This window comes from Musca vetustissima, unplaced genomic scaffold (assembly GCF_032173495.1).
Source record: "Musca vetustissima isolate MV318-11 ecotype Yass unplaced genomic scaffold, APGP_CSIRO_Mvet_v1 utg11391, whole genome shotgun sequence".
In the NCBI taxonomy this organism is placed as follows: Eukaryota; Metazoa; Arthropoda; class Insecta; order Diptera; family Muscidae; genus Musca; species Musca vetustissima.
Genome location: NW_026877915.1, coordinates 73,993 through 83,542, shown reverse-complemented (window position 1 = coordinate 83,542; position 9,550 = coordinate 73,993). Strand labels below are relative to the sequence as shown.

The window sequence follows — 9,550 nt, the reverse complement described above, 5'->3', positions numbered from 1 at the left end:
CTGCAGTACAAGCTGCTACAACAACACGTGAAATGTTTCCATAAGAAGACCATCTGGCAATGTTCTCGTAGAAGACCTGGTATTCCTTTGTGAAAAATACCCTCTAGCATTCCTCTTTGAAAAGGACTTTCTACCATTCTTTTTTGGGAATATCTTATAGAAGAATACCATTTCTATAAGAAGACATTCAGGTCATCTAAATGAAGGTCTCCTGGTCTTCTATACGAAGACCTTCTGTTCTTCTATATGAAAACCAAAAGAAGAACTTCTGCTCTTTGGTCTTTTATAGGAAGACCTTTTTGATCTTCTATAAGACCTTCTGGTTTTCTATAAGAAGACCTTCTAGTCTACTACAAGAAATTCTTTTTGATGAATACGTATACCATTCGGTTTTCTAGTAGAGAAGCTGGTAGTCTTCTATAAGAAAACCTTTTGACAATCTATTTGAAGAATTTCTGATCATTCAAATAAGACCTTGTAAGAAGACCTTGTGACCATCTATTTGAAGAATTGCTGGTCTTTCTAATAAGACCTTTAGGGCCTTCTATAAGAAGACCTGTTTTTAAAGACCTTCTGGTCATCCAACATCTGGGCTTCTATAAGCAATTGTTCTGACATCTGAAAATATTTTATAGGAAGTCCTATTTTTTTCTTCCCTGAAAAGAAAATATTATATAAAAAACTCCTCGATTTTTGGTCCCATTACTGGGTACCCGTTGATTATTTTCGTTGTTGTGCTTTGTTGATCCAGCACGCCCTCCATGGACGATTAAAACGTTTTTATAAATTAACTAAATTTATATTAAAAAAATATATATTTTTTTGATATAACTAATTGAATTTATATTTTTATTTTATTTTCAGGAAAAACTCCCCTCAAATTAGATAAGTTTTAAAAATTTATCCCCGTCCCACTGCTACAATTTTCAATAAGAGCATCAACTTTAAGAAAGTTGTCCTCCACACCACCATATCATTGGCATTCCATAGAGTTTCGACTAACACTAATTCCTATTAGGATACAAAGCCATATATAAATCAAGGCCCCCTTAATTTCCGTCAGCTGCTGGTCCAAGGACATCAAGAACAGGTGAAGAAGCATAAAAAGAGGAGACTACTTGAAAAACAATACGTCTAAAGTCTGGCACCATTTTAACATAGAAATTTTATAAAATTCTAGTCATAGATAAAAGTCTGGGTGTGTGTGAAAAGCAGCAGCGTTTCAGTAGTCCTGCCCAGTCCGCCCACTAGAAAAATCTACTGGCCGGACACATACGACGGTTAAACTGTCTTTTGTGTTAAAAACACACCCACCCACACTCTGAGAGGGCTTTTTGCTTTGCTTTTTAAACAACAGAAACCTAACCTAAATTAAATTTTTTTGAATGGATCCTTTTGTTGGTTGGTTTCAAGAGGAACAGGAGGGTCCAGCCTTACGCACATGGTGTAAAATTTGGGAAACCAATGCGCATGAAATGAGCCAATTGCTGGAACAGCAAAATCAACAGTTACAATTGCAATCATTACAAGGCGGCGGCAATAAATTCAACAACGGTGCCAATTTAACAGCACGCGATCGTGATTCCATACAGCTGCTACTGCAACAGTTTGGTGGCTTGCGCAACAATAACAACAGCAACAATCACAATAACAACAATAGCAACAACGGCAACGGTAACAATTCCAGCGGCAACAATTCAAGCAACACATCCCTCGATTCGAATACCAATAACGATAACTCATCGACCCCAGCCACAACACCTGGTGGTGGAGAAGGAGGCGGCGGAGGTGTCACTACAACAACAGGCACAACAAATATAGCCGGCAGCAAAATGCCCTCACACGAACGTCCCAGCTATTACAATCCGTCACGCAGGAAAATCGGCCGCATTGTCGACAACAAGGCCAGTACATATAATCTGAACAAGCACATGGACAAGCTGATATCGAAATACAAGGGTTGTCCGTGGCGTGTGCCCGATTGTAATTATGGGCGTGGTGTTCTCGGCCTGCATCAGGAAATTGAACAGTTCTACAAATATGTACTGCCAACACCCACCGAACATGCCATACGCAACGAGGTGGTACATCGCATTGAGGCCGTTGTCCATTCGATATGGCCATCGGCAGTTGTTGAGATATTTGGTTCCTTTCGTACTGGTCTATTCCTGCCTACCTCTGACATTGACCTGGTGGTATTGGGTGAGTATTGAAAATGGAGAAGCAGAATTATTCGATTTGATTCTAAATTTTTATTTTTTTCTCAGGTCTCTGGGATAAAATGCCTCTAAGGACATTGGAAACCGAGCTCATTGCCCGTGGCATTGCGGAACCACATTCGGTGCGTGTACTCGATAAGGCCTCGGTGCCCATTATCAAGCTGACGGATCGTGAAACCCAGGTCAAAGTGGACATTTCATTTAATATGCAGTCGGGTGTCCAGTCCGCCGAGCTCATCAAAAAATACAAACAAGAATTTCCGCTGTTAGCGAAATTGGTGCTAGTTCTGAAACAATTCTTACTGCAACGTGATCTCAACGAAGTCTTCACCGGTGGCATTTCTTCCTATTCACTGATCTTGATGTGCATTAGCTTTCTGCAGTTGCATCCGCGTCAAATCCATGCCGAGACTGATAATCTGGGTGTTTTGCTGTTGGAATTTTTCGAGCTGTACGGCCGGAAGTTCAACTACATGAAAATCGGCATTTCCATTAAGAATGGCGGCCGTTACATACCCAAAGAAGACTTACAACGTGATATGATCGATGGCCATAGACCGTCACTGTTGTGCATTGAGGATCCCCTGACGCCGGGCAATGATATTGGCCGGAGTTCGTATGGGGCGCTGCAGGTTAAACAAGCATTCGAATATGCCTATTTAATGCTGTCGCAGGCTGTGAGTCCGCTTAACAATTGGGCCAATGACTGTAATGAGCGTTCAATATTGGGTGAGTTTTTCAAAATGTCTCAGGGGTTTTGCAATTTATTTCTAATTTCTTAATTTTTCTCTCTCTCTCCTCCCTCAGGACGCATCATACGTATCACCGACGATGTCATCGACTATCGCGAATGGATACGAGAACATTTCGAACATTTGGTCCTTGCCCGCCACTCTCCTGTATCAGCACTGGGTGCTCCTCCGCCGGGCACACCGGGCCCCGTGGTGGGGAACACACCCAAATATATGCAAATACAAATATTGCCTTCCACAATGCTGCCAGCTGGTGCCCTGACGGCGGGTCAACAGCAGCAGATACACCTTATACCACATCTCTACCATCACCAGCAACAGCAGCAGCAACAACATCACTCGGCGGCGGCGATGTCATCGATGCGTCATCGGCGTGCCAGCACCTCGTCCGGTGATGATTCCGAAGATAGCAAAGAATGTGATGCCGATTCCACCTCCGCTATAATGACCGGTGGTCCAGCCGCCGCGAATATTCACACAGCTGCCCGGATGGATACATGATGAATAGTTGCAGGTTTGGTGCAGCAACAGCAACAACAACAGCATCAACAAATGGTCCAGATGCAGACAGCTGGAACGCCGCCGGGCTCCTCAATGGCCCAGCAACAGTTCACAGTGTCGGCAGCGACAACCATGCTGAAACAGATGCAGTTGCAGCAGCAAACCACGCAGCCTCTAACGCCAACAGTAGTAGCAGCAACACCACCACAAACACACACAACTAATTTTATATCTTCGTCGTCATCATCATCATCGGCCGTAGCCTCGGCCTCAGCTGGGGCCATGCCATCATCACCCACATTAGCCGTAAAATCGTTCCATGAGATACATAATGTACCGTCAGCAGCAGCAACAGGATCGGCAATTGTTTCATCGTCAAGTTCAGATATTGTGGTAACGGCGGCAGCAACATCAACAACAACAAAATCAAATACACACCTGCAACAGCAACAACAGCCACTGGTGCCGCCGCCGCAGCAGCAACAGGGCCATGAATTTAAGATGCCTTCTTGTCCAGCTCAACAGCAGCAACAGCAACATAAGAAAAATCTTTTATCACCTTCACCCCCGCGACAACAGCAACATCATCAACAACAACCACAACAACAGCCAACCACAAAACAGCACTACTATCGCCAACAATTTTATGTTCCACCTCCCATGCAGCAACAATATCAACAGCAATATACCACCACCGGAACAGCATCTTCGTCGTCAAATGCAAAATATGTTGCCAACGCTAGCAGTAGCAGCAGCAGCAATACGGCCGTCTCAAGCCATGCCAACACTAACACAAGTGCTGGTGGTGGCAACAACAACACCAATAAAACCCGCTATTCAAATCAACAACAGCAGCAACAACAACATCAACGTCTACAGCAACATGGGCGGCAACAACGCACATCGTCATCATCGGCTGTAACGTCCACAACAACCAACACATCATCATCAGCAGCGGGAGCGACGGCGGGCACATCGCGTAATAATTCCAATACCGCTACCACCTCCACCACCACACATGGCATACTAACATCGGCCTCATCGACCATATCGATTATTTCCATTTCATCGGAATCGTCCGTTTGTACAATATCAGATTCTTCTTCAAATAAATCTGGTTCGGAATCGGAATCACGTCCATCCAATTCGGCATCGTCGTCGTCAGTGTCGGCATCGAATATTAAAAGCGGTAGGTAAAAATTGTGAAAAACAACAATTCAATTTTTTTAATTAATTTGGATAAAAAATTTGTTTAAGGTCATATCCTAGTTCTGGATTTTTTTAAATATTTTTTAAGGTCTAGCCTTAGGCGAGGATTTAGTTATAGCTCCCATATATATTTTCGTTCGATTTGCGTGAAATTTGGCATAGCGTACTGAATTATATCTAGAATGATGTGTTAAGTTTCGTAAAAATCGGTTCAGATTTATATATAGCTCCCATATATATTTTCGTCCGATTTAATGTAAATGATGTACCAAAATTATCTATATATTTTTCGATTTGTATGAAATTTGGCATAGCGTACTGAATTAAGTCTAGAATTATGTGTGTTAAGTTTCCTGAAAATCGGTTCTGATTAAATATAGCTCCCATATGTATTTTCTTCCGATTTTATGTTAATGGTGCATCAAACTCGCAATATTTGTCCGGTAGAGACAAAATTTTGCACAGCGTACTGAATTTAGTCCAGTTTGATGTCTGTGATGTTTTGTTAAAATCGGTTCAGATTTAGATGTAGCTCTCATATAATTACGTCCGATTTAATGTAAATGGTGCATCAAAGTTCCTATATATCATTCGATTTGCACGAAATTTGGAATAGCGTACTGAATTAAGTCTAGAATGATGTGTGTCAAGTTTCGTGAAAATTGGTTCAGATTTAGATATAGCTCCCATATATAATTTCTTCCGATTTTGGGTAAATGGTGCACCAAAATCGCAATATTTGTCCGATTGAGATACAATTTTGCACAGCGTACTGAAGTAAGTACAGTTTGATGTCTGTGATGTTTTGTTGTAATCGGTTCAGATTTAGAAATAGGTCCCATATATATTTTCTTCCGATTTTATGTAAATGGTGCACCAAACTCGCAATATTTCATTTCATTGAGACAAAATTTTGCACAGCGTACTGAATTTAGTCCAGTTTGATGTCTGTGATGTTTTGATTTAGATATAGTTCCCATATATATTTTCTTCCGATTTTATGTAAATGGTGCACCAAACTCGCAATATTTGTCCGATAGAGACCAAATTTTGCACAGCGTACTGAATTTAGTCCAGTTTGATGTTTGTGATGTTTTGTTAAAATCGGTTCAGATTTCGATGTAGCTCTCATATAATTACGTCCGATTTAATGTAAAATTTGCACCACAGTCCCTATATATCTTTCGATTTGCATGAAATTTGGCATAACGTACTGAAATAAGTCTAGAATGATGTGTGTTAAGTTTCGTAAAAATCGGCTCAGGTTTAGATGTAGCTCCTATATATAATTTCGTCGGATTTTGGGTAAATGGTGCACCAAACTCTCAATATTTGTCCAATGGAAACAAAATTTTGCACATCGTACTGAATTCAGTCTAGTTTGATGTCTATGAAGTTTTGTTGAAATCGGTTCAGATTTAGTTATAACTCCCATATATATTTTCGTCCGATTTTATGTAAATGGTGCACCACAGTCCCTATATATATTTCGATTTGCACGAAATTTGGCATAGCGTACTGAATTAAGTCTAGAATAATGTGTGTTAGGTTTCGTGGAAATCGGTTGAAATATAGATATAGCTACCATATATAATTTCGTCCGATTTTGGGTAAATGGTGCATTAAACTTGCAATGTTTGTCCGATTGAGACAAAATTTTGCACAGCTTACTCAATTCAGTCTAGTTTAATGTCTGTGAAGTTTTGTTGAAATCGGTTCTGATTTAGATATAGCTCCCGTATATATTTTCATCCGATTTTATGTAAATGATGCACCAAACTCGCAGTATTTGTTCGATTGAGACAAAATTTAATACAGCGTAATAAATGTTTTACGTGCAATTATATTTCTTATATTTCTTCAAAATCATTTTTAAAACTTATTCAAATTCCCACTCACTTAATTTTTATTTTTTTTTTTACAGAACACCAACATGGTCGTAGTAATTACAACAAGAATAGCAACAATAGTGGCAGCAGTAATGGTGGCAATGGTAAGAAGAAAACGAAGAAAGCCAACAAATCGAATAAATGGAAGTAAAAAAATCCACCAATAACTACAATAATAACAAACACAGACATCCTCCTCCTACACACTCCTATTCCCCCCTAACCATCTCAATAGAATACAAACCTATTAGCTACTTACAGAAAATTAAGAGATTACAACACCAAAAATAAGTTTATCATTTTATGAACGAATTATCCAACTATATATAAATACTAATAACAAACAAACCACTACAACAAAAAAACAGATAGATAAGTAAAAAGAGAAACAACCAAACAAACTTAAGCATTTAGCAAATCTAATATATAAATATGAATATGGAGAGAAAGATATTAAACAAACAACAAAAGAAAAAAAAAAACGAATGGATAAATAAGAACAGAAACAAACAAACAAAACAACTAATATTTATTTTATTTATTTATTTTTTTTTAACAAATATGACAACTATCTCTTATTAGTTATTAGCTGTGGTCTTCCCCTAACACAGTAGTGAGAGCTAATACTTAAAATATTTCCCCCCACAAGTTTTCCTCACACCTTTTTACCGCTCCTGCTCTCCTCTAGAATATGATAAGCAATATTGTCGTCGGTGTTATTAGCTTCTTCACACACAAAAAATACAAATACCGAAAAATTATTAATATGTGTGGCAACATAACCTCAACAATTAATAGAAATTAGAAGAAAAAAATAGTTGTGAGAAAAAACTATTTTCCACCTCATGAAATGAATATCAAAAAGAAAAAGAAATGGAATTAAAAATAAAAAACAAATTTTTAAGGCCTTATAAACATTTTCTAATCATGACAACTTTCCCCCACACCACCTACTCCCAAAATTAGTCACATCCATTTAATGGTCATCCAGTCAGTGTTAAATTGTTTTCTCTTTTTTATACCCTTCACCACACTGTGGTTCAGGAAGGGGGTATTATGTCTTCGTGCATATCTTTGTAACAGGCAAAAGGAAACGAAATAGACCCATGGTTCCATTTATGATTCGATTTGAATGAAATTTGGCGCATTTCAGTTATGCGGCCCAAGGACGTACCCTATTGAAATTGGAAAAAATCGTTTCAGATTTAGATATAGCTCCCATATATAGTTTCTTAAATTGTGCACCAAAATCCCTATTTATATTTCGATTTGCACGAAATTTGGCATAACCTACTGAATTAAGTCTATACTGATGTGTGTTAAGTTTCGTGAAAATCGGTTCAGATTTAGATATTGCTCGCATATGTAATTTCTCTCGATTTTAAGTAAACTGTGCACCAAACTCCCAAAATTGGTCCGATTGAGACAAAATTTTACACAGAGTAATGCATTAGGTCTAGATTGATATATGCAAAGTTTTGTTGGAATCGATTCAGATTGAGATATGGTTTCGTCCGATTTTAAGTAAATGGATGCACCAAATTCCCAAAATTTGTCCGATTGAGACAACATTTTGCACAGAGTACAGAATTAGGTCTAGATTGATGTACCCGAAGTTGTGTTGTAATCGGTTAAGATTTTATGTGAATAATGCTCCAAACTCCCCAAATTGGTCCGATTGAGACAAAATTTTACACAGAGTAATGAATTAGGTCTGGATTTAAGCATGCGAAGTTTTGTTGGAATCGGTTCATATTTAGATATAGCTGCCGTATATAGTTTCGTCCGATTTTAAGTAAATGGATGCACCAAATTCCCAAAATTTGTCCGATTGAAACAACATTTTGCACAGAGTACAGAATTAGGTCTAGATTGATGTATCCGAAGTTGTAATCGGTTAAGATGAATATATAGCTCCCATACATGTAGTTTCGTCCGATTTTTATGTAGATAGAGCACCATACTACCAATATTGGTTCGATTGAGACAACATTTTGCACAGAGTATTGAATTAGGTCTGGATTGTTGTATGCAAAGTTTTGTTGGAATCGGTTCAGATTTATATATAGCTCCCATATATATATTTTCGGCCGATGATTGACATTCAATTTTTCAGATTGGTATTTGCATTCGCAGTTAATTTTGTCCGATTCCATTTCAATGGTCCTTTAAAGATATTATTATTCTATCTAAAGGATATTGTACATATGAGCATCTCTTGTCTGCACCCAAAGTGGTGAAGGGTATCATATAGTCGGCCCCGTCCGATTTTTGAACTTTCCTTACTTTTTTTTTTTTGGTTCTTTCTCAGTAACAAACCAAAACAAAAAATAAGTAAAACAACAACAAAAGACTATGACAACAACATAGATGCTACTATCTAACTGCAAAACAAATAAATATATATACATACTTACATATTTATATATAGATGTAAACATTAAAAAAACATACATATATTACAACAACAACGAAAATTGTAAGCGATGAAATTTGAGAATAAGCTCCTCCCCCTCCATCCCAAACCTTAAGCGCGCAGAATAATCATCATCATCGCCTTTTATTATTAGTTGTAGAGAGTAGCTGACCCCCTTCCTCCACTAATTATACAAACATGAAGAAGACGGCGTTAAATTCAAAACACTTTTTATTATTATTATTTTTTTGAGTGCCACAAACATTTTCTATTAATCCTATAATCCATATCCATAAAAAAAACATTTTTTGTGGACATCAATTCCCCTCCTCCCTTCAATGTAGCATTTCCTTGTTTTATTTTGTTCTCCGTACCCTATATCATGTACAAAAGATACTATTTGTAAAATTTTATCCTCAATCACTTTAAAATACTAAAAAAACAACAACAACTTACATTACATTATGCTACGGCAGGATCTACCAAAAATAAAGAAAATTAGCCTAAGCTGTCAGCTTCGAGACTCACACGTCCCAACCAACCACAGGAACCTAATCTCCAAAA

General features: G+C 38.1%; 1 protein-coding gene across 1 annotated transcript; it reads left to right on the top strand.

Annotated features, from left to right (window-relative positions):
* Nucleotides 1-1,385: 1,385 nt before the first annotated feature.
* Nucleotides 1,386-6,721, top strand: LOC133322621 (non-canonical poly(A) RNA polymerase protein Trf4-1-like). Its single transcript, XM_061531588.1, has 7 exons — nt 1,386-1,779; nt 1,822-2,202; nt 2,268-2,948; nt 3,027-3,422; nt 3,486-3,865; nt 3,920-4,661; nt 6,606-6,721. Exons 1-7 carry the CDS (start codon nt 1,386-1,388, stop codon nt 6,719-6,721), a joined length of 3,090 nt encoding a protein of 1,029 aa, XP_061387572.1.
* Nucleotides 6,722-9,550: the final 2,829 nt, after the last annotated feature.

Excerpts from the sequence above, each read along its gene's own strand:
- LOC133322621 (XM_061531588.1), top strand. The coding sequence starts at position 1,386 with ATGGATCCTTTTGTTGGTTGGTTTCAAGAGGAACAGGAGGGTCCAGCC. Across the intron at positions 2,949-3,026 it reads TAATGAGCGTTCAATATTGG|GACGCATCATACGTATCACC; the intron begins GTGAGTTTTTCA and ends CTCCTCCCTCAG. Across the intron at positions 3,423-3,485 it reads CACCTCCGCTATAATGACCG|GTTTGGTGCAGCAACAGCAA; the intron begins GTGGTCCAGCCG and ends GAATAGTTGCAG.